The 26757-nt window shown below is 35.5% G+C and overlaps 1 protein-coding gene across 3 annotated transcripts in view; it reads left to right on the top strand.

Annotated features, from left to right (window-relative positions):
• Shrm (shroom) overlaps positions 1 to 26757 on the top strand; it is a 245268-nt gene that overhangs the window by 205730 nt on the left and 12781 nt on the right. For all 3 annotated transcript variants that reach the window (XM_089102697.1, XM_089102702.1, XM_089102699.1), the window contains 4 exons: positions 315 to 790; positions 15038 to 15126; positions 17886 to 18206; positions 25182 to 25323. In XM_089102697.1, the coding sequence (XP_088958823.1) occupies positions 315 to 790; positions 15038 to 15126; positions 17886 to 18206; positions 25182 to 25323 (1028 nt within the window). The remainder of the gene's footprint in view (positions 1 to 314; positions 791 to 15037; positions 15127 to 17885; positions 18207 to 25181; positions 25324 to 26757) is intronic.

Raw genomic sequence — 26757 nt, 5'->3', positions numbered from 1 at the left:
GTAGAGACTGAATCATGTCATTTTTGTATTATAAGTTTAGCGCTAAATTATTATATTTTAATGAATCCATTCGATCGTTTAGAATCAAAAGAATGATCAATAGGGGTATCAAATAGACTAAAGTACTTTAATGTGCTATTGCAAGTTGGCAGTAAAACCTTGAGAAATTCACCAAATACCTTCAATCCAATATTCAGCTTAAGTAGGATCCTGAATTTCCAGCATTCATTCCTTAAAATTAAATTCACGAAAAATAGAAGATGGAAAAGTAATAAATTAAGTAAGCAGTATTTAATTTTCTGATATATTTTTAGCCCGTCGGAAGCAACAACAACTCACTCCCTAGTCCCAGTCATACACCGTGTTCAGTTGCAAAGAAGCCACCCGCACCAGAACCGCCATCACGTCCCGATGTTGAGTCTCGGATCCCTCCCTACCACGGAAGATGGGAAGATATTCCAGGAAAGAATAATTCAACTCACCGTCATTCAAACGAATTGGGGAAAGTAAGAGATATTCTTGAAGATGACCCACCTCCTGCTCTGCCAGCAAGGATATCACCGACTTTTTGTGAGCCAATATCAGGCAGTTACTTAAAGCCACCTGCGTTTCAAGGTCCTCCGCCAGTTTTACCTGCGAGACTATCTCCCTTGGGCCTAGAAAATCGGCCAATGACTCCCGATTTGCCCCCACCGCCGCCACCTCCTATAGTCTCTTCAGATGGTGCTCTGGAAGATGAACCACTGCCTCCTCCTCCGTCGCCTCTTCTTTCAAAAGAAAACAATAAAGAGTAAGTCAATATATTCTATATTTATTTTCTGCAGCACTATTCTATCTTTCTTAGCTTGAAAGCCGTATTTCAAGAAACCTAATTAAACTCTCAGAGTCAAGGACGAATGGAAGAGGGCCTTGGGGTCAGTCCCCACGCCCCCCCCCCCCCCAAAAAAAAGTATTTTCATCCAATTTTTATTCAGAACTAAATAAAATTATTATTGGCCCTTTCTAAGACCACGATGCACACGTGCCAGATCATAGCCACATAAAAACGCATGATTTAGTATTTCATATTGAAGTCTTCCTTAGAGGTTCTTTTATCCATTCTAGAAATTAGCAATGGACTTCTTGTATAAGGTTGGCTCATTCCAAAAACCAAAAACCTGCAAAGACTTGTTCATTAGTTATTTATTTAATATGGGTTCTTGGAACTTTGGGGTCTGAATTTTTCTGGCTGAAGATAACTGAAAAATTAATTTTATCTACTATCTGAATAAAATATTTTGTACTAGGTTTATTATTTACGTCAGTCTTTTCAGGTTTGACAGGGTCTAATTTTTAGGTCTTGCCCCGCGGCTTGATGTAATGTTGTACCCCCTTTTCTCCTGGACAAATTTTCGTCCAAATTTTATTCATCTGAGTACTTGTGGAACAATATTGATATTGACCAACAAGATGTTAAATTGTAAATTCGTTTGGGTTATTCTTGATGAGGAAGGGCTTTACTTCAAACCAAAATCTGATTACGAAGACTTGTTAACTAGTTATAAATTTTATCCATGGCCTTTTCCTTAGTTTTCCTTTCAACTTCACTTGAAAGAAAACTAACTTCAGTTGAACTTCAACTTCAGTTGAAGTTTTCCTTTCAACTGGATTAAGTAGTGAGTACGGCACGAGCTCAGGACGTACCTAAGGGGGTTACTTAGGGCCTACCTGCCAAAATCCTAAATTTTCCCAAATGTATTGGCAGTGGCACTTCTTATACAAATCATCAAAGGAGATCTTGTTTTATTATTTCCCCCGAAAACTCCGCACGCGCCTGTTTGGAGGCCCCTCCCCCTGGACAAATGACTACGTATTTTTAAGCTAAGTAATTTGAGAATAATGGTGACACCGACCAATAAGTATCAAATTGTAAATTTGTTTAGTTATTCTTTATGTGGAAGGGCTTTAGCCCTTATTTCCTATTCCATCCTCCATTGATTTCTGCTTTAGTAACATTGTAATTGCGGTAGTAGCAAATAAGCGGTTATTTCCGAAATGTCGTAAATCAATATTTCCAAAAATCATGTATATTTATACTTCCAAGAATCCGATTGTAATCGTCACTTTTGGCAGCATTTATTGAGCAAAATACCGACAAAGTAGATCTTGAAGTATTTTTCGTAGCTTTGAAAAATGATCAACAATCAAAGGTTACAAAAGCATTATGCTGAGTAATCTGTTTCGCATTTCATAATTGAGACCGCCCCTATAGAGTCCTGTTCTTCAAGGAATGTTTACTCCTCTTTGGTATTGCCAGACTAATCGATTGTCTCCTCACTTCGACAAATATAAAAAGAGATAGCAACAAAACTTTATAATATTTCACATTAAAATTAACATTACAATACAGAAAAAGTTTTTCATTCAATATACCCATAAATTATTCGGTACTATTGTAGTATCTGTAACACACGCGAGAAGTGAAGTTTGGTTAATGCTAATGAAATAAAACAAAATAGGATAAAAATATAATAGTTTAGAAACAAATTTCGGCTATATATTTGCACATCAGGGGGTGGGGGTAAATTATAGCATATATTAAATACGTAACCTAACCTAGGTACCTTTTTTGCCCCTTCAACCCCAAAAAACTAAACTTTAAGTATTGTAAACGCAGTGATAAATCACTGTTTGCAATCCTCAGCATGGGAATTGTCCGTTGAAAGAAACCTGTGTGACTAGTTTCTTTAGCATGTTCGCTGCACAGTATCGCGCATGTGTTGCAGATAATATAACAGTACCAATTGTTCTGCGGAGGTGAAAATTCCGCGAAGATTGGAAAATTTAGGTACCGTAGTTAGTTATCTCGGTAATTCTTTTTTATATTTTAAAATTTAACTGATCTTTTTATATTATATGACATAATAAATAAGACATCTTTGAGGGATTATTGCAGAGTAAAAGAAATCGGGGGACAGAAATTCATTTGAAAAACGGGGATAAATGGGAGGGATCTAAGAGAATACATGGCCCTATGTGCTAACTTTCTTCCAATTGGAGAAAAAAGGAAATAGTTTGGATGAATTCGTCCTAGTGAAGGTCATTGGCGTGCCGATTCGCGAAAATGTTGGGGAAGGTAAGATTATTTTTTCCCATTTTTCAATAGAGATGAAACAGATATTTTTCAAAATATATGGTGGAGATTGTCTCCTAATCGACTCCCTCCTCACTTAAAAAGGTGCAGAACCTGATAGTATCATATAGCCTACGTAATTATTTGACAGCAAAATTATACTCAACGCGAGGAAGGAAGGAATAAGGTCAGTTCAGGAGGCAGATGGTAATCTTTGCTAAGGGAAAACGAGCTCGATATCACCATTTGAATTCTGGCTACCATATCTGGTAAAAACTCTAGTCTTTTTAAGAAGTCCTTAAAAAAAGAATTTGGTAGCCTACTCCCGTCCATCCAGAACATACTCGAGAAGTTTGTTCAGTTGAATCAGCGAAAAATTCAGTTTACCGTTCTATATTTAGAGACAATTAGCTTAGGTTCACTGAAATAAACTACGTTGCAGCTATATTTTAATCAAATATTTAATATATATATATAGAGTTGGTATTTTGGTTAGGTTATTTTAGGTTAGGGTAATTTACCCCCTCACCCCCTAATGTGCAAACTATAGCACAAATTATATTATTATATGAATTAAAGTATTATATTGTCATCATTTTTTGGTATATTTCATTAGGATTCACCTAGCTTCACTTTTCGAGTGAGTTCTGGATTGTACGGGAATACCAAGGACTTGAATACCTATCTTAGAAAGAATATGAATAGCACATTTAACTGAATATAAATAATAATTTTTCCATTTACTTCAAGCTCGAATGAGCAGAAGGAAGAAAAACACATTTAAAATTCTGATCCGAAGCGATCCCAAAACATTCATTTTTGTCAAGCGAAAGCAACCAAGCGACATGGCTTTGCTATTCAGTTCAGTTTATGTATAACCCATGAGGGACTAACGTGAAAGAAAAGAAAAATAAAGACACTAAAACAAATGGAAACATAAATACTTTTTTATTTAAAAATATCTCGCCACTTTTGTAAAAAAAAATGTTTTCAAATGAAATCAAAAAGCGATATTAAAACGTAAACGAATAGAGATCATCCTTATAATGAAGGGACTGCCCTCTCTCCCTCAACCATTTCTTTACGATAAGGTTTTACTCGGGGTTTACTGAAATGTTTTTTTTTTGTTATAGATATAGCCAGCTGCTAATTGGAAATGTTTTATTATGAATTTTCTTTCAAAATTTTCGACTAAAAATTTTTATTTTGCGAAGCAAATATGCATCAATTAGCCTTTCCAATATTGAGGCATTGTGAAAAATATTTATTATGTCGTTCTCATTGCCCCTTTGTTGGAGCTTTTGTTCCTGAAGTATTTGGGAAATAAGTCAAGCATTAGCGGGGTCGAGGGGGTGATACAGTGAGCTTGGATTTTTTTTACGAAAAAGTATGATTGCTCTAAACGATGTAAGGCAAAATGAATGCACCATTAAAAAAATTAGATTTCTTGAACTCACCTTCAAAATGTAGCTTTTTTTTACTGATATTTGTATATAAAACAGACATATCAGCCTTACATTGTTTCCTAACTTTGTGTACATTTAGTTTTATTGGAAACGCTGGATAACGCCGCTTAGTTTCTTTCGTTTATTTACTTAGGAAATTTCGACAAGGAATTCAAAACGTTGTCTAACTTGATCTCTGACACTCTGCCAAACGGAAAAAAGCCCAGGCAAAAAAGGTCCTTGATCTGTCAATGTCTTCCTGAAGTCAAAGGGCACATCCCTTATATGATCAACATTTGCAAACAGATTAATTTAGGAAAAAATAAGCTCAATGTTTATTTAATACCTTGGATGAAGTTTTTAAGACCCTATTCTCGATTAATCATTTAGGATAAGTGTGACCTGATTGTTCTTTGGTAATGTCCAGGCTGGGTCTCCAGGAAACCAGCATTTGACCCCGTATTAAGAGATCAGTTTTTTTTTGTAGTGGAAATGTATGCGATTAACCCCAAGCCAGGAGAATGGGACATGCTCAGCCCAATGATGGGAATTACGTGACGATATTTTTAAAGGTAGCCATTCTGCTTGTCTATGCTAAACACATTTTCGTAATCTTCCAATAGACTTGGCATGTGTTCGACCCATGATTTTGATTAGGGGAGGAGGTTCAACTACGGAAAAGATAATTTTTATGTTTCTTTTTTTCATAGAAATTATATTAACGAGATTGCATATTTAATGCAAGTTTTACATTAGGTTAAGTATAGCCTAGGATATAAGAATTTTATGGAGAATCCCCTTTTAGTTGGCGTTCCTGCCCAGAGCCCAAGCTCAGTTTTGAGTTTTTGTATTTCTATACAATGTCAGCTTATGCTTGCTTACGATGGTTATTTCACTCAACTCAAGCACACACTGCCTATAAATCATCCTTCAATATAGTGACTATTTACGAACAAAGTTAATATACCCACTACCCTTGTTGAGAAAAATTTGAGAGCAATAAAGATAAATTGTGGTTCAAGGCTTACCCACTTCAGTTTGGGCTTTCAGTGTTTTCACTATCGGTGCTATTTGAGTAGATAAATAAGAAATATAGAGCAGGTATAAATAACCTCGCGATGTGAAATAGGTATCTTCAGCCGGGTAGTTGTAAATCAAAATCTAGCTGTCTTAATATATTGATCAACCATGGTTTTACTACCATGGGCGCCCATAGGCTGAATTTCAGGGAGGGGGGAGGGCTTACCTGGTCGAATCGGCACTTTGTTTTGAGTTTATAGGTATATCAAACTGACAATACACAAGTCATTTTTTTTTCAGTAAAGCCTAAGTTATGTTTCAGGAACTGTGTCGCTTCTGGCAGACATGTGTGGCACATGTGGGGCTTCGAGGTGTACACCAGGTTGTAGAAAGTGAGTGACCCCCCGATACTCCCAAGCTTAATCGTGTCCTACTTTATTGTGAAACGCCCTTGTTTTGATGAAAAAAAAGAAATGCTCTCCTTCCTGATACTTGTATAATAATTTATTTTGGAGGGAAGCTAAATTTATAAAAAAAAAAGAACAAAAACTGGTGAAATATTGCCTGTAAAAAGTTTTTGAGATTACAGAAAAATCATATCGACCTTGAAAATAGTGTGAACAGTGACAAAGTTGGTTTTAGCAAAAAGGCTATACTATCTAATTTTGTAAAAGTACTAGACCTAGAAACGAAGTTTAAGTGGTAGTTGTGAGCCACATTCCCCTTCCCCATTGGAAAAATATCTGACTACACCGTTGAAAGAATGCAAGAAATTTTGTAATAATTTTTTCATTTAGCACAAGGTATAACCTTTTATCTCTTTAATATTTTATAGAAAGATGTTTTATAAATTGACTGATGATTTTCAACTAGCTTTCACTTAAGCATTTTTTTTTTTGCTACAACCCTTTTAGAATGTGGCTAATATTTTCTTAGACCACACTGCCTTTCCATTCACAGAATTAAAAAAAATTCAAATACAGAGAGGAAACTGGTATAATATTTAAACAAAGCAGTAGAACAAAACCAAAAAATTTCGACTCCGCGTCTGAGAGTCTTTATAAACGAAAAAAAAAAATGGATTAAGTACAACTTGAAGAAAAAGAAAAAATAAACAAAAAATAACTCATATCTTAATAACTTCAAAATATCACTGAACCAATCATTGCAAATAGTATGAATACCAGAGACACAGATTGTAGGTACCATTTGTACCAGAGAAAATCTGTATGACATTCCATGTTGCTTATTCGTGCTATTTGCAGTGATCGGTTCAGCGATATTCAGAAGTTATTAACATGTGAGTTTTATTTATTCGTTTTTCTTTATAGTTTGTTTTAAATTTAGCTGAATTCATTTTTTTCCGTTTATAAAGGCTCCTGGACATGGAGTCTAAATAATCAGATTTTTATTGTTTAAAGTTTTTTTTGTTCCACTGCTTTGTTTAAATGTTATACCCGTTTTCTCTCTATATTTTAATTCATTAAATTCTGAAAATGTGACTAGAGACTAAGCTACTTATTGCAGCTCCGACACAAAATTTAAAAACCTCTCCAAGATATCTTTCAACTTATACCTATAGACTTTAGAGTCTCTGCAGCAGTAAGACATTCTTTTCGTCGCTTAAGTGACTGTCAAGACTTCGATTATTATCATCTGAAAACTCTCTTGTAAAAATGCTTTTGAACTGAATCACCTGTCATTCAAGCACCTAATTGCTTATAATGATTGATTAAGTCATCATGGCCCACTCCTTCTTTTTTCTCTCGGCTATACGTCACCGCAGACAAAGTGGAAGTTGAGTATCTGAAATGCTTTATCCAGGTTAAACATATGGGCGGAAGAAAATATCGTAAATATCTAATATTTATTACCAGATAATATAGAGAAAAAAACGGTACTCTTCTCATATACAGGACACATGCGAGAAGTGATGTTTGGTTAGCTAATAAAATAAAACAAATTAGGATGAAAATATAATAGTTTATGAACAAATTTGGGCTATATATTTGCACATCAGGGGGGTGGGGTTAAAGCGTAGGTATATTAAATACGTTACCTAAACTAGCAACCTTTTAGTCCCCTTAAACCCCAAAAAACTAAAGTTTAAATCTTTGTCACGGAGTGAGCAATATCTCATTATGCAGCGGAAACCTGTTTATCAATAGCGGCTTTGATATTTCGATGCGGTCTTTCTTTCGTGTGTCCTGGATTTGAGAAGAGTACCAAAAGAGCAATGCAGCATGCGAGCAGGAGGTGCGCACACAACATTTTTCGGCGAGGTGGCCAACAATAATTGAAACGAATTTTATTTGATAATCTGAATAATAAGTGCTCAGAAATCTGGTAAATTTTAGGATTTTTGGGGCCTCAAGTACCCCCTGCGTTTTCCCTTACTAGCAGGTAAGCAAGCACCAAACATCTGACAAGAATTGTGACAAAAATGGTTCTGAGCAACAAGTTTGATTGCAGTAACTTCAAAGGTGCTATGTAACATTTTTCTCAAACTGAGAATCATAAACCATGTGTGAGATGGGTCTACTGTTCCAATCCGCTTTCTTTCATCTTGTCTGGCTCTCCTGGTTTATGCCTACTGTGAATTCCCCAACCTGAGAAAATTTCCTACATCGGAGGCGTAATCTCGTCAAAAATCTTGACGGGCGACGAAGATGGAGCAGATTTTCCCAAGTCAGGTGAAAATGACAGTGAAAAATGATCCATATAGTAAGACGCTAAATTTCAGCTGGGGGGCAGTTGCCCCCTACTCTGCAGCAAATTACGCCCCTGCCCAATGTTTGTTTGTTTTTCCCAATCGGAGAGGTAAGGATCGTTATTTTATTTCTCAAGGTCATAAAAGAACCTCATCATTAGGTCAAAATAGTCTAGATTTTTTCCATAGAGAATAATACGGGTGAAATGAATTTTAATCAGGCGGTTGAGAAGAAGCGACGTTTTAAAATTATGTTTGGCGATACTTAAAAGATGCTGAGTTTGTTCTCGTTTCAACTTCATAACCAAAGAGGCACGTATAACGGACTTCACCAATTGTTTCATCATATGTATGTGGACTAAAAAATTGATATAGCTCAATTTTCGTCATTTATCCCCCTATCAAATGGATGAGACGATATGGGGGTTGTTAAGTTTTACCTATTTAGCTTAAAATCGTGAGTGATTTGATTCGGCTTTTAGCTTAACTAGCGTGACGTTTTTTGTTTCGAAAATGTAGTGAGAATTTTTGTTTCTACATCTACCATCACATCTACATCTTGTTTCTACCATCTCTTGTTTCTACATCTACGTTTTATTTATTTACCCCTGTTTGTCTGTTTCTCTTACCCTCATTATTTTTCCATCAACTATTATTTTCTTTTGCTTTGGAGTTCATACTTTTTGTTTCCTCATCAACTGTGTATGTTCACATCACCAACATGCTTCCTCATTTATATTATTTTAGATAACATTAAATCCGTTTTGAACACAGTTTCAAACCAAAACTGAAACTAGCGAAAACCGGAATGTCGCAAAACTGTTAGATTAATGTAGTAAATGTTGATTAAGGCATGGTGGTCCAGGAATAAAGACAATTTCCGGATATCCCTCAAATCCAAGGAAATGCATAGGCCATATTCCTGTAAGAAATTACGTTGGTTCCTGGCGCATTGTGCTTGTTCCTTTCTGCCTTCCTGTTGCTGATCCCAGGGATGATCGTATCTATCCAGTAGTCCTAGAATATCTTAAGAGGGCTCATTTGAACGGAAAGTAAAAGTTCCGGGGCTCTTTTATAGTGACCAAAAACATTAAAGGGCAACTCGTCTCCCTCCCATGCTTATTTTGTCCCCAAAATCCCCCAATCAAAATTTTAAGATAGCCATTTTGTTCAGCGTAGTCGAAAGCCAACTAAATATGTCTTTAAGGATGACTGAATTCCCCACAGTTCCCGGGGGAAGAGCTGCAAGTTATAAACTTTTCCCATTGTTTACATATAGTATTGGTTATTATGAAGTATACAGATGTTTTTTTCTAGTGGGGGGCGGGGTCGGAGTAGGGGTTACAGGGGAGGATCTTTCCATGGAGGATATTTCTTTGGGGGAAGGAATATTTCCATGAAGGGGACGCCAGATTTCCCAGCATTATTTAAAAAACGATCAGAAATTAAATAAAAAAAATTTTTTTCAACTGAAAATAAGGAGCAACATTAAAACTTAAAACGAAAAGAAATTATTAAGTATTTAAGAGGGTTCACCCCCTAGGGTGAACCTCGCTCTTTACGCTCGCTCCCTCGCTCAATACCTCGCTCTTTACGCTAAAGTTTTTTAGTACTTTCAAAATAGCTATCTATTCTAATTAACCGGCCTTTGTGATTCGAACAAAATTCGAAATTTAGCGTAAAGATCGAGGTAGTGACTAGGGAGCGAACTCCCTAATATACGTAATAAAAACATACGATTATAGAAATTCGTTACGTAACTTAATTCGTAAGTTACGTCAGAACGAAATTTCGAGAAAGCCATTTAGCCAAAAAAAGAAAATTAATATGCGAATTTCGTTTTAATTATTCACTTACGGTGAGCCAAAATAAAAGCTGCATTAATTCAAAAACGTTCAGAAATTAAATAAAAAAAAACAAGTTTTTTTTAACTGATAGAAAGAAGCAACAATATAACCTAAGACGATCAAAAATTATGCCTTACATGAAAGGGGGCGTCCCCTCCGAAACGCCTAGCTCTTTACGCTAAAGTTTGGCTCTGTCTCACAACTTTATTTTTTTAAACAATAAAAAACATTAGCGTAAAGAACGAGGCGTTGAGGAGGGGACAGCCCCTTTCATATACGGAATTATTTCTGTTCGTTTTAAGTTTTAATGTCGCTCCTTACTTTCAGTAAAAATAAAACTCGTTTTTTGTTAACCCCTCATAAAACAAGTCAATGATACCCCAAGACGTTCCATTTTCCTACATATTCAAGAAATACAAAGAATTTACTATTTTGCTAAAATTTACCATAAGATCAGCCGCGTCGGACTTGCCCTTAGTAGCTAAATGCAAGTTGATGGATTTTTCTGCTTAAGTCGCAAGTTCAATTAAATCACCCCAAAATATAACACAAACTTCCAGCAAACTTCATGCAGCAGAATCATTGACAACAAATAAAATATAAAGCATTTTTACTAATGATTTCCAGTCAAGTAATATTCTAAATAAAATAAAACAAAAAAAAATGTATCAAGGCTATTTACAAGTTAAGGCTATTTCACTTAAGAATTTATTTACCCTTTTGATAAGAGCTCCTCATAACACATGGCTGAAATAACCCTCTTCTGTTGCTGATATTCCAATTTAATGGACTTTACTGACAAAAAATCTATTTTGATTTATCACTTCCAGATAAGCCCACGATCTTGAACTATGCAAATATCAAACGAAGATGGGATAATTGTGAAATAGAGTGATGCTGTCTTTGTGATGGATGCTCAGCTTAGCGATATGTACATCTATTACACCTAGAAATAGACAGCAGTTAGAGCAAGATGTAGATGGCACAGTAACATTTAAAATTGAACTAGAAAGCATTGCTTCCCAAAACATCCAAAAGATTAAGGCGTTCTGAAATTCAAAGTAGTTAACACAGATAACCAGAAAAAAGAAAAAAAATTCCTGTTATAGAAGTATTTGCTTTGCAAATGTAACCATTTCCTCCCATAAAAAGTCCAAGATGAGTTTAACAGGCAAAAAAGAGAAAGAATGTTTCTGCTTTCTAAATTTGAAACACCTTATCTGGAACTTGAAATTATGACTATGATGTGCTGATGCATCATCCAATGACAATCTCTCTCAGAGTATCTCAAGAAAAATTGCAGGAATCGTAATGAAAGACTATCAAAGACTAAGCTCAGTAACTAAGCATCAGGGAAAAGTACAGATACATTGTCTTGGGGCAGGACAGCTAGCCTCTAATTTTAAGAACCATACACACCTTAAAGACAAAGCTTCTAAACGACAGATAACACCTTCCACGAATGAGATAAGATGATGCAGAATCAAGATCAAAATCAGGTACTTCTCTAATGTTCCAGCAAACAAGATTGGGGCTCTCTCTTAAAAAAAAACTTGTGTTTTTATTTAATCTAACAAAAGGCGGCACTTGAAGAAGATATCGGGCATACTTGAAAAATACCGACCTTATGTCTTTCTTGTTTCGTCCACTCCAAAAAGGAAACAGGTACAAGACATGAGGCAAAGCTACTGCAAATATATATATATATATATATATATTTATATTTATATATATATTTATATATATATATATATATATATATATATATATATATATATATATATACATATATATATATATATATATATATATATATATATATATGTATAGATATATATATATGAGTATATATGTCATTACTAGAAAGAGCGGGAATCATGGGCGTAGGCAGTATTAGGCAGCATATTGTCTAGGGGGGGGCAGTCGATAGTGTGATGGAGTTTTATCAACTGCTTTTTCCAAACCATCAGCTTTTTCAGCCATATCTAATGTAAATTTGAAGGTCTAGGGGGGCAGCTGCCCCCCCCACCCCCACCCTCCTGCCCCTCCCTACGCCCATGGCGGGAATGCCTTGCTTATGGAACGATGGTCTTGGTTCCCGTGATCTACCAACAAATTTAGTAAGTCAGGTACGATTTATCTTGAGGGTCAAGAAATTCAGTATTGGCAAGGGCTGGTTTTATATTCTACTATATTGAATCATTATAATCAGGCTAAACCTAGTTTTGGAGAAGAAATTTATTTTAAATTGAATTTACTAGGTATGATTTTATGTCGATGGATTCAGCTTAGGGCGAATTGCCTTCCAATTCAGAGCAGGCAAATGGTGTTCGACAGGGGGATAGTTGATCCTGAAGGTCGGAATGTGTGTCCTCTTTGTAGAGATGAGGATGAAGATTTGGACTCCGAAAGTGCCCGATGCTCTCTGATTTAAGGGTAAAATACTTACATGGGATTGTTTTGCTGCTTCCTGGTATTTTACAAAGTAGCAATCCAACCACAATATTTCGTATTGGTGCGTACATGGAGAAGGGATTAGAAAGAAGGAAAGGTTTTTACAATTAATTATTATGTATTATGGAATTACATTTATTTTTTAATTACCATTTGGTATTTTTTGCTATGTATCATGTTAATGTGTGTTTCGTAATTTGTTATGTTGTGATTTCTTTATTTTTCATAAATTTGTGTGTGTATATGGCTCTTGGGCTTTGGAAATGCACGATCTATCTATGGTATAACCTTGGATATAATTATATTTAGTGTTTGCATTCTAGAAGAATGAATTTATTCATTTCTCTTGTGACTTTAAACGATAACGGCTATACCCGAAGCAGTTGAAACGTGAGAAGTAATAAATCTCCGTCCTCCTTGCGTTCTTAAGATGATGGTCAGTAGCCATTGATGTTGTGTTCAAATTCTAAGTTTTTTAGATTGGTTGTAATGACGCCTTTTTTTACTATTCGGTAAGCTTATTCTGTGTACATGAAGCATGTCGTCAATAGTAAAAAGAAAAACACCCCTAGTCGTTGCCTATGGGCGAGTGCAAGGATGAAAGTATGTTTCACTTTAAACGTGAATGTTAAACATAATGGGGGAAATCCCTATGTGTGTGACTGACAAAGGGTGGCTGATACGTCGGGGTGGGAATGGGTCTTATGATACTATTGGACGGTTCTGGGTTGATATAGAGCACACAAAAGTTTGATGAGATGTTATTATTAATCTACTATCTCCACCCCTTTTTTTATTTCTAAGGCTTAGAAGATTGCGTACACGACAAGTTTGTACCTGTCTAAATTTCAACAGAATATATTTTATCTTAATTTCGGGTTTTAAGCTCTTCTTCATTAGCTCTAGTTTCAAAAATTCAAATACTGTTATAGCCGTAGAATTTATAGCCATTTCAGAGGTTTCCTCTTGATTTAAGACATAGATTTGCAAATCCTTAAGACCTTTTGCAAATTAAGACCTTTAAAATTTGCAAATCTTAAGATTTGCAAATCCATAATTTGAGATTGAGCAAAGGTATGAGGATCAAGACGCTGTTCTTTTGCCTCATGTGAGCAGTAGATCTAGTTTAAAATTTTCCACCTTTATAACACAAAGATTGTTAAAGGACATTAAAGGTCAGTCCCCTTTGGAGGGGTAATGAGTGGATATATGTACTTCAAAATACCTTCCTGGGGGACCAATAAGGCTCATATCCGTTCCCTGGAAGTTTCATTCACCTAGCTCAACTACTTTTTTCAAGATCAACAGAGTTTTACCATAATTTACCGTAATTTACCATTTTTATCATAATTTTGGGTTACAGTTGAGATTTTTTTAATCTGTTCTCGTTTTTAGAGAAAACATGTTTACTCGATAGTTTTTTCTAAGTTTTCGATTTTCTGATGATTTGCGGCGCATTTCTACTCTCGGTAACATTGCAGTTTATCCGCTGTCCTGAGTTAAGCAAGGTATCATCACTATAGTGCATGACCTCTTCTGAACTAAACACTTTAGTAGCAAGAGAGTCGGACCATTGTGTTCCCCGTTCACACAGCTTCAATATACAATCGTCGTTACCGTAACAATTGAATCCTAGCCCCCTCCTTTAATAAGGCTAGATGTACCCCTGCACTATATGTAAAACTTAGCTCATATTTTATTTATATTTTTGAAACTGGAATTATTGCGCATTATGAACAAACAATTGATGCGAAAAAAGTAAATTTGTAAGTACAAAGAGCCCTGTGAATCAATTGTTTTCATCACATAAGTTTGGTCTGTAGCTTTAGGCTATATATCTCCCCCACCCCAATGGAGGGGGGTGGCTGGGACGCAATTTTTACGGCAGTCATCATTATGTTTCGAAACAGTGTTGAATGGGGAATCCAATAGTGTTACTCTTTTTCTATTATAGTGTTTAGTGTATAAGAGGCCATACACAAGAAAGATACGCACAAGGCCATACACAAGGTCACCCTAAACAGTATAATAACAAAGTTCTTTCTTCGTTACATTAAGAAAATACATTCATCGGGTTTCCAGCTTAACTGCGTGCTTGCTTCTCTCCCCTCCTAATGTTTGTATATAGCACTACACCGAGCATTGTTATAGGACGCTCTTATTTCACAGTTAGCCTCATTTAGTGACTCAAACACAATTTAAACATTAACTTCTTTGAAAATAAGACGCCGTTTGCAAAACTTGTACAAACTATATTTGAGGTGAGCCGACTTTCCTTTAATTAATATCGTAGCCTTTTTTAAAATTTAAATTAATTCAAATATTCTTATAAAGTTGATTCTTATACCAAATAGCTTGGTATTAAAGAGGAAACTACTGAAATAAATTTCCAGTTTAGAGTTTCTTTACCTTTTTGTATTTTTTTTTAAATATCTATGTATATTTACAGATCCTATTCAGAGACAACCGAGGAAACGACAAGTCCTGTCATATCTACAGACAATTTCACCAGCTTGGATTCACCCGGTGCTCCTATGAGTGAGTATCAATTGAAATTTTGAAATTATTTATATTTACTCACTCTCTCTCTCTCTCTCTCTCTCTCTCTCTCTATATATATATATATATATATATATATATATAATTTTAAATTAAATTGACTTTATAATTTTATTGTTGGTTGCTTATTTAATTAAGTCAGCTGTAATTAATGCTTTAAATTGAATGATGATTTAGTCTCTTTTCGTGAGTCCAGTTTATGTGACGCTGGTTATTCTCAATCTTGGTGTCAATTTTTCTCTGAGAATATATTGCGTATATTACTAATATTTTAACTGTTTATTAATTATCCATTCTTTTAAGCATTTTGTTTTATGTATTGAAGTAACAAAATCCGTGAATGAATAATTTCCTTGTTTCTGATACTTGTGCATATCGGAGTAAATGAACGATTTGTTGAGAGTGCTCTGAATCCATGTCCAGCAGACGAAAGTGTCGTTTAATTATTTTACCGTCTCTTGTAATATTTAGACTAGTTGATATGATTATCTAATGTATATTTTGAATTCACTGATGATTATTTGGTTTAACTTCTTACCGATTGCGGCTTGATGCAACAATGCTCATATTGCTTATGTTTGTTGCGTACTTGGGAGTTTAAAATGTAAAATATGTTACGTACCTGCAGTGCAGTGTATAATTGTGTTTTTGTTTTTCGTCTTTGTAATTTGTTCCATTTCTCTATGATTCAATATTAATTTTTCAAAGAATCAGCTGCTACCTTCTTTGCTTGCTATGTCTAACTCTATTGATCCCACGAAAATATTTTTAACCGTTATTGAAATGCTGCCAATTTGCATAGTCGAATCTTACCCTCATTCAAACCTCAGCCAGCCGGCAGCTCGCTAACATTCTTCTCCTAATTTAGTTTGCCCAGCCTATTTTGTATGGTATATCTGAATTTACCTTCCTAAATACAAGGTCTGCTTTTGTGTTTTTTTTTTCATAATTGTATTCAGGCCATTTTGTATTCAACCTGGAAAATATACACATGTTTATCTCAGACATCCTCCGCCCCTACCCTCACACAAAACTTAATCTTATCTCCATTGATGTAGAGATGCTCCTAATTGGCAAGGAAGAGAAACTTCCTTTGTACGAGGAAGAGTACCTGGCTCTGGCCGTAATATGGCTATTTATGATTCATAAAAATGGCAAGATTAGATGAGTTTTAATAATGACATTGAGAGCAGATTCAGTTAAATCTGGAAGGAATGTTTTAAACCTTACTATATTTCCTTTTTTACCAAATAAATTGTCTATTACAAGAAAATTGCTCGATAATAGTTTGCCCAGAATAGTTAGTCGGATAATAGTAGAAAAGTTTGCATGAAGATCCAAATTTATAGAAAAGGTATGAATCAATTGCTTCATATTTCGTACAGTTAAAAGATTTTTTTACAGTTATATATATTGTATAAATTATTTAAGGTCAAAGTACTATCTTATCTTCCCCAATGACATGTTATTTGAAGTCTTTCTTTTGGGGCGGGGGTTGATTGTAAAAATGGGGGGAAATGCATTTTGTTTTGTTTCTAAATAAAAATTTTCTTGAGGGGTCCTTCAAAAATGACCTACAGGAGGAGGGACGTTGCTCCTCACTCATTCCCCATGTTTACAGACATGATTGTGTTTATTTATTAGACATCACACTCTATTTATCTCCTATAATTCATTGTTATTCTCAATGATAGGAATTGCTGTGTTTTTCACTTTATAACAGCTGTTCTTTTAATTTTTTAAATAATTCGATTGATAGTAAAAAGGCAAAACTTTATTTTGTTAAAGAAGAAAAATATAAATCATAGTCCTTTTAAGAAGATTATCTTTGTCCCTGAAAAGATGCAGTGACTGACAGCATAGACGAACAAGGGCAAAGGTTAATTTGTAAATAGAGAACTTAACTACGATTTGTTCAATTTCCCTTCTTAAAGTATCAAGGACATAAAAATAAAAATATTTTATCCAGTTTTTCAAGATAAACATACTCTCTTAGGTTATTGCCCCCATAGGATAATCGACATCAATGAAATCATAAAATGTTTCCTCTTTTAGTTAGCCCAGTTTGAAGCAAAATATTTGCTAAAGTTTTATATTACAATCACTAGTGCCAGTGTCGACAAAAACTACCGATGCCATCTAGCACTTGGAATTTCTTGGTATTTTTTCAAGCAAAACACTGAATCCGAGAAAAATAAAAAAAAATTTGGCATGAAACAAGAATTTACTTCTCTTTCCTACATCCGGCTTTGAAAAATTGTCTTTTCCAACTGAATTATTTGAAAAAAATTTCTAAAAATTGTAATAGTTATGGCAGTCTACGCAAGGTTTTGGCAGAGGCGTAGCTATGATTTTTCAGTACCCGCGGGAAATGTCAGTTATTACAGGTCATTTATAGGTCATATTATAGGTCATAACTTTTTGTTTTTGAGTGCAGGCGTTATGAAATGAGAGGACAATCTAAGACATCCTGCCCCTAGAAGAGGTTTATAAACAAAACAAATATACAAAATTCAAATGTTTGAGTCAGAAAATACTTTTTTTTAAACAATCTAACTCCCTCCCTCTACATTTCTGATTACCTCTCAGTTTTTGGCCGTATAGACTTTTTAGATACTATGGGATTACCGTTTTGATATTTTTATCTTCTTTAACCTAGTAAAAATGTCAGGATTTATTATAAAATAAAATGAGTTTGAAGCAGATTGATTCGATTTTTTTATACGTGTTCATTTCAGATTGGGAGAAGTTACATAACATCCGCTCGAACGGGACGACAGTGGTATTCACCTCGGAAGAACTGGCAAAAATCAAAGAAAAACATAAAATGGTTCAAAAGCTATCAACAGAAAGCACCTACAGAAGTGAAATAATTATCTACCCGTCCAACGAACAAGTTCAGCTTGAAATCCTAGCTAAAAAACAAAATACTGAAGACTTAAGTTCTCATTCGATTGTACCTAGGTCGAAGGGGCTTGAAGAAATCGAATGTGATAAACTTACCGTAGAACTGGCGAAACAGCTTCCCGAATCTGATAAACTGAAAACTTTGCTGGGTGGTAAGCCTCCGTATTTTTAGATAAATAGGTTAGAAATATATACCATTACTCAAAGGCTATGGTAAAAGCAGAAGCATTATGGCATGGTAAAAAGCATTATGGTAAAAGGTTACGGTAAAAGGCCATATTAAAAGCAAAGAGAGGTTACTTGTCAAAAAATGGTATAACCAAAAAAGTGACCAGGAAATGGTATAACCAAAAAATCAGCCTGTTTGATCTTTTAAGCATGGTTTTAAAAAAGCGGGGAAATAAGCCAATTAGGTGACGCCAAAACGCGTCACAGAAACAAACCAATGGAAAAGGAAAAAAAATTAACATAGTTGGGCTCAAAACCCCTATGCCTTCTCACGGCCAGAACATAATTTGCACTTTACTGAAAAAATATAAATGTTTTTACGTTGGTAACTTTAATAAATCAAATAATATTAACATTTTGATTACTAAATATCAGTATATGTATACTAAACTGACAATGCACATTCATTTGTATTTTTTTTCAGTAAAGTATAGGGGTTTTGAGCCCAACTTATGTTAATTTCTGCTCGTTTTGAGTTTGACTCGGTTATTTATTGTAATTTCTGTTCGTTTTCGGTTTCATTTATTTAACGATGCTCATTTGTGGTAGTTTCAGGCTTTGTAGATTATTTGATTTTATTTTTGCTCATTTTTGTTTAATGGAGTTTTTCTTAGAACTTTTCTTAGATAAACTTATTTTGTGGAAAAGGTTTTTTTTTAGTTAATTTCTGTTCGTTTTATATTGACATAGTCTTTCCAGGGAAAAATAAATAATACTTTAAATCTTTTCGTTTTTTTTAAGACTTAATAGTTTTGGCATGCTATTTGTATGCTGGAGAAACGTTTTCAGCAATTTTTAACAACATACACCCTTTTAAAAATCTGGACACAAATAGTAGTGTTTAATTTCGTTTCATACCTCCTCTAGTTGACCTGAAATGGAAAACTTGATACCATTCGCAAAAATATCTGTTTACTTTCTTTGATAGCTTGAATACACTTACGCCATTTTGATTTGGTTAAATTTTAAGAGAATAAGTAGCCCCGAATGTTTGAACATAATACCCTAAGTCGTTCTTGGAATAATGCTGAGATGCTTTATTGGGAATTAGCATTAACAGAGTGCAACATTTAGTTTTTAAACATATAGGACAAATGGGAGGGTGGGGTTGGGAGGGTGATTAGTTGCCCTCCAATCACTTTCGAATATTAAAAAGTGCATCAACCCTTTCTATTTTCAAGCGAATGAGCCCTTTTCGAAGTTCCTACGACAACTCCTTCGATACGAAATGCCCTGGTCTAAACAACAACAACAAAAAATAATACATTATACCCACATCAATCTTTACTATAAAAATGTCAAGCCTTCCAATCACTTTCGATTATTAAAAAGGGCACTAGGCCTTTCGATTTTGCAATCGAATGAGCCTCTGTCGTGAAACTCTTTTGAGTTTCTACGACAACGCATTCTATAAACACCTTATATGCCTCCTGGGCCTAAATTACAACCCTTACAATAAGGGCTGTTAGAGTGGTTGTCATCCTCTAAGACCTAATTTCGAGAACTTTCAACTACATAAACAAAATGGCAAATCTCAAAATTTTGATTGGGTGTGTTTGGGGAAATGGTGGGCATGAGAGGAGCATTACTTGCTCTCCAATCTCTTTCAACTATTAAAAAAGGCAATAGCCCTTTCAATTTCCAATCGAATTAGCCCTCTTGAAGTTTCTACGACAAAACTTTCAATAAAAATCTTACATGCCCCCAGGGTATAACTTACAGCCCTTGCCCTAAGTGCTGGGGGGAGGGGGTGTCATCCTCAAAGACATAATTTCCAGAAATGTCAATTACGTTGAATAAAATGGCTATCTGAAAATTTTGATTGGATGTGTTCGGAGGAATGGTGGGCGTGAGAGGGGGTTAGTTACCCTCCAATCACTTTCGATTATTAAAAAGGGCACTAGTCCTTTCAATTTCCAATTGAATGAGCCCCTTTTGAAATTTGTAGGACAACTCTATCTACAAAAACCTTATATGTCCCCAGGGTATAACTTAAAACCTTTGCCCGGGCGGCTATGGGGGGTTCGTCATCCCTGAATACATAGTTTCCATAGATTTAAATTATGCAGAACTAAAGGCTCTCTCAGGACTATGACTAAATGGTTTCGGGATACCGGTTGATGTAAGAGGGGGGTCAATTACTCTTCACCCACATTTGAGTGCTAAAAAGAATAATGTTAGTTATAAATCAAAAGAGCCCTTTTTTAATTTTCTACAACAACTTTCTATAGAAGCCTTATATAACCCCAGGGCATAACTTACAACCCTTGCACTGAGGGCTCTGAGGGGTTGTCATCCTCAAAAACCTAATTTCTATAATTAAAAACTACGTTTAACAAAAGTGCCATCTCAAATCGGGATTGGATGCGTTGTAGAGAAAGGTGGGTGTGAGAGGGGGGTTACTTGTCATCGGGCCATTTCTGACTAATAGGTAGAGCACGGGTCCCAAGAACTCCCTACTGGACGAGCCTTTTTTGACACCTTTGCCGGAGCGTCCTCTATAAAAACCTCCTATGCCCCAGGGCATAACTTACAACCCTTGCCCTAAGGGTTGTGGGGGAGTGACCTCCTCAAAAACATATTTTCTATCCGGAAATCAACTACGCTGAACAAAATGGCTATCCCCAAATTTTAATTGTATGTGTTTCGGGAATTGGTGGGTGTGGTAGGGGTCTTTGTTGCCTTTCAATCCCTTTCGACCATTAAAAAGGGCACACGCCACTCCAATTTCTAATTGAATGAGCCCCTTTCGAAGTTTCTACGACAACTTCGATACGAAGTGCCCTGGTCTATAGGAAACAAATATCCCGGGCATAACCGAAAACCCTTGCCCTGGGGATTGAGGGGGAGTGACCTCCTCAAAAACATATTTTCTATATATGGTAATCAACTGATCTGAACCAAATGGATGTGTAAAAACTCGGTTTTGATGTGTTTCGGTAAATGATTGGCGTGGATGGGGTGTTAGTTGCCTATCAATCACTTTCGACTATTAAAAAGGGCACTAGCCACTTCAATTTCCAATCGAATGAGCCCTTTTCGAAGTTTCTACGACAACTCCTTCCATACGATGTGCGTTGGTATGGAAGAAAACAAAAATAATAATAAAACATTGTGCCAACATAGTTCTTTACTTAGGCAGCGCGATTGCGCTGCCTATGATACTACCAAGGTAAGTGAAGCTGTCCACCCGATCAATTTTTTCTTTACCCAACGTTACCCAACAACCCATTTCGTTACCCAACTCATTTGAGTTATTCACTGATCAGACGTCCAACTTCTTATCTTTCAGTTTTGAGCACCCACAGCTCAGAATTTTGCTATATTTCTTATGGACCGATAAATTCATTCGACACACGTAATGTCTGGGCAGAATAATAATAAAAAGAATGTTCTATATCACATGGGAGTTAATTATATAGCGAACACAATATCGAAATGCTGATTTTAACTTTTTCCTGATGGGAAGTGCCCAGACCAGGCATATTTAGGCAAGATCCAAATGTTAAAATTTTATCCCCTCCCCAAATGTTAAAATTTTAATGATTTGTTTCATCATGTATTTGTTTTCATTGTCTATTTAATTTGTCTGTTTTTGGTCTCTTCTGAAGCTGCCCCTCACTCTTATTTAAAACAAATTCCTGCGTACATGTGCCTGGCCCAGACTGAACACCCAGGGATTGTTTGGCAAATAAAGTCACAAAACTATAAGAATTGCAATGTTTGAAAAAAAGTTTACATATTAATTTCCATCAGCGACAAATTAATCATCAATTACTGATGATTAATTACTGGTTAAATAATTAAATAATGGGGATATTATTAATAACATATTATTAATTTCTCATTAAGTATATTAATGGGGATTGGTGTACTTCCAAACAAATGCGAGTTTTGGGAAAGTACTAATCTATTATCATTTTTATTAAACTTCAAAGCAAAACACACTGCAAGTAAAAACAAATTGCATGGTAGTAGCAGCAGCTATAACTTAGTAAAGAGCCATGGCCCCACAGTAACTAAAATTTAAAGTACGGTTTTTAAACGAAACTGTCTAGTAACAAATGTTTCCAATTTACCCTAATTGGGAAATAGTAGCTTTTCTGATTCAACTAAACGTTCCTTTTCTAACGACTCATTTTCTTACGAATCAAAATAAAAAGTAAGGCTTTAAGTAAATAGAATATACGAAAAAGGAGATAATTATTACGAAATTTGATATGTTGGTGATAGGCGAAACGTAGATTTTCCTGTGTTACCAACGATTCCACGCCCTTAGCAATCTTAAAGAGGGACAGTCTTACAAATCATAATTATTCTGAATTATTCTTAGTGGCTATTTTTAGAATTAAGGCCGAGACTCAGCTTGTATTGTAGTTTCCTTTGAAATCGACTTGACCAAGGTTTCGAGTACAAAAACCTTCCGTTTTAAGAAATATGAACGCTTGGAAATCTTCGAATCAGGCCAGATTGAATAGTTTGAGAGCATGCAAAAAAGGTTCTAAAATATTGGTGAATATTAATAGCAACACTGACAGCCTTCGATGACTCGTAACGCCAAGGAGCTGCTAGAAAATAAAATAGTTTTATTTTTCAAAAAACTTATTAATTAATTTTTATTAATTAATTTATTTGGTATCGCTTGTAAAATTTAGTGACTTTGAGAAGTATTGTCAAGGAGTTTTTCTTTACTTTCTAATTTTGTGGAATTTTTAAACGAATTGGGATGATCAACATATACTTACGACATTTTGTTACTATCATGCTCTAAGGTCGTACCTGTCATTTCTAGATTTTTGAAATGATTTAATAAATTTAAAAAATGTTTTCTTAAGACTTATATACTTAAGACAATTTGTCGCTGCCGTGTTCAAAGGTCGCACCTCTCATTTTTAAGTTTTTCAAATGACTGCCCCCAAACTGTTTGCTAAGCAGTTCTTATCAAACAGTTTGTGGTAACGAACTGTAAGCAAGGAGCGACCCGGCTCAATGGTATACGAAACTCTAAAAAACGGAATTTTGATACCAATAGATACATCAAAAGAATCAGATTTTAATTCTGATTTCAAATATATAAGTTTCATCACGCTTAATCTTACCTATCAAAAGTTACGCGCCTGAGAAAATTTGGCTGATTTTCAAAAAAGGGGGAAAGACCCCCTAAAAGTTATAAAACCTTAATGAAAATTACACCATCATATTCAGCGTATCAGAGAACCCTACTGTAGAGGTTTCAAGCTCTTACCTACAAAAATGTGGAATTTTGCATTTTTTACCAGAAGAAAGATCACGGATGCGTGTTTATTTTTTTTTGTTTTTTTTTTTTTTTCCCAGGGGTGATCGTATCAACCCAGTGGTACTAAAATATTGCGGTAGGACTCTTTCGAACGGAACTGAAAAGCTCTGGTGCCCTTTTTAAGTGACCAAAAAAATGGAGGGAAATTAGGCCCCCTCCCACACTCATTTTTTCCCAAAGTCATCTGATAAACATTTTGAGAGAGCCATATTGTTCAGCATGGTCAAAAATATTATAACTATGTCTTTTAGGATGACTTAATCCCTCGAAGCCCCCAGGAGAAGGGCTGAAAGGTTGAAATATAGTATTGGTTATTGGGACCCGGCTCAATGGTAACCGAAACTCTAGAAAACGGTATTTTAATACAAATAGATACATCAAAAGAATCAGATTTTAATGCTGGTTTCAAATATATAAGTTTCATCAAGTTTAATCCTACCCATCAAAAGTTACGCGCCTGAGAAAATTTGGCTGATTTTCGAAAAAAGGGAGAAAGACCCCCTAAAAGTTATATAGCCTTAATGAAAACCATACCATCATATTCCGTGTATCAGAGAACCCTACTGTAGAGGTTTCAAGCTTTTATCTATAAAAATGTGGAATTTTGCATTTTTTGCCAGACGAAAGATCACGGGTGCGTGTTTATTTTATTTTATTTTTTTTTCCCAGGGGTGATCGTATTGACTACAGTGACGATTTAAGCTCAACTAGCAAAAGAGCATGTCGGACAGCAGGTATAAAAAAGAAAAAAAAATATTTTATGGGATTTCCTTTAAAAAATTCAAGTTGATAATATAAATAGATCTCTTTTGGTGATTGGTTCCCAACACGACTCTCATTGCAAACGTACTCCAGAAAAATATTGGCTTCGGCTGGCTATTGGTTAACCTCTCACAATTGCCCTGGTGTTACGGACACTTACTAATAACATAGTCAGATTATGCGTAACTGATTCTAAACTGTGAAGATGCATGCGAAATTGGGCTGAAAATGTTTCTATGCATAACAAATAGTCTTGAAAAATCAAGACACATTTTCTACAATCAGACACACACGGAAGATCTCGTTTGAGGCAGGGGGTAGCGCAACTCCAAAAAAAACTGCAAGCAACGGATGAATTGCATGAATGATAAAACAGACTACAGTAGGAATCCCGCAATTTGTGTTTTTTTTCTTTGGGGGGGGGGGGGCACAAGACTGAAGCTTTCCTTCCTGCACGCATGTGTCCTTGCTGTAAATACGACTTGAGTAATTTCTGCTGCTGGTTGTGAAGTTGCGTTTAATAAATAACAACAAATGGCATGTTTTGAGCAATTGTAAATGAGAAAACACATAATTAGCGATTCAGAAGATTTAAATCAATCGGTGCAACATGACTGATTACCATGAAACCTAATAACCTGTAATCCATATAACTTAAAATTTTTCTTTTTCTTTTTTAAAGAAAATCCTCTGACTTTGAATGGCCACGCTCCAGTGGTTTTTTTCCAAAAAGTACGTTAGATTGTTTATTTATAACCGTCCGATATTCTTATAATTTTAGTGTTATCCATTATATTTAATTTAGCTTACAAATGATGTTCTTTTAATTTTTTTCGGCTAGGAACTGATGTAAAAACTGCTTTTGATTATGTGGAAGAAATTTTTGGACTTGGAACGATAAACATCGTCTCTAAAAATTATAGTTATTCTGCAAAGGATGACGCAGCAGCCATGGAAAACGGAGAAGAAATGTCTGAAGCAAGGTATATTCTAGTAGATTTTGTTCTTCTTTAGTTTCACTCTCTTAAATTATCATATCTATTTTTCTAGCTGGGACAGTATTTCCTCTTGTCGAATGGATATAGCGTATTTGCTACAGTCAGTAGTTTTTCATTTTCGCTGCAATAACACCGCAAAGGACCCTCCCCCCTAGTACCCGTGTTTAACTGCAAGATTCTTTTCCCCGCCTGTATTTGATTTCTCATCTGTTTTTTTCCTCTTTCGTGGCCAAAATTGTATCCATGGGAAGAGGGCTACAGGGGTCTGGCCCTCCCCCCCTCCGAAATTTGTGTCCGACTCATAAAAACAACAAAAATACATTTAAATAAATTTTTGATGCGTTTTTAAAGTTTTTTTTTGTACCCCCAACCCTCCCCCTCCTCATAACAAATACCCCCAACCCTCCCCCTCCTCATGAAAAATACCCCCAACCCTCATGAAAAATACCCCCAACCCCCCCACCCCCAAACAGAAATTCTGAATACGCCCTTGGTGGTGGCTATAAAATGTGCTCTTACTTGTCATGATAAGTCTGTGTATGGAATTAGGGCATCTAGAAATGTGTGTACGTACCATAGATCTTACATAACTAGGCTGTAATAGCTGGTAAAATTCTGCAGAGAAACCCAAGGTGATTTAAAGTTCTCGTGTACAGAATTGTTGAGGGTCGACTTGCTTCTGTTGAGCTTGAACTTAAGCTCGAATGGCTGCAGAAAATTGTTCGCATATGAAGTCAGACACGTACCAAAGACTTTTTCGGGGGAGAGGGAATAATAGAAAAAGCTTATTTTATTCTGCAGTTTAATTAAAAAGTGCCTAGAAATTCAGGATTTCTGAGAAGACCAGGCCCCAATACCACTCCCCCCCCCCCTCATACGCACGTCCCTCATTGAGGTGTATTCTTCCCACAAAGTAAACATGCATGGAGATCACTCAATATAACGTGTTTTGTTAAACGTTATTATCTAAGGTTTTATTTGACTAAATAGATATTGTAAACCTCTATTAAGTTCTTTATTTGTATGCCTTTTATATTGGCAGATGTAATTGTTTAAGTAAATTCCAAAGATAGACGATAAACGTTAGTACATGGTCTTTATTAAATAACGTGAGAATACACAGAGAAAATAAGGTAGCACAAGAACAACTAGCTACGACGAAGGCGAACGATGGACTGCCTTTAGAAATGAACCAAGAATATAACTTTCCTGGAACGGAAGTTCCAGGCCTGAGAACGAGCCCTTTCCCACGACTAGCTTTAGTCCCAAGAGCCCCCCCCCCTGGACCGCTCTGGTTGACACATAAATGGCCAAATAACTAAGAAATGAGACACCCGGAAAAGCTTCTCGAATTAATGTTAAATACTTTACAGATTTTCCCCCCTGTTTTTAGTTAAATTTCCCAAATTTGGCTTCTCC

This window comes from Artemia sp. Qi Xiang Cuo, chromosome 2, assembly GCF_049724085.1.
Source record: "Artemia sp. Qi Xiang Cuo chromosome 2, ASM4972408v1, whole genome shotgun sequence".
Classification (NCBI taxonomy): Eukaryota; Metazoa; Arthropoda; class Branchiopoda; order Anostraca; family Artemiidae; genus Artemia; species Artemia sp. Qi Xiang Cuo.
Note: the sequence above shows the minus strand (reverse complement) of the source record. Positions and strands in the feature narration are given on the sequence as shown.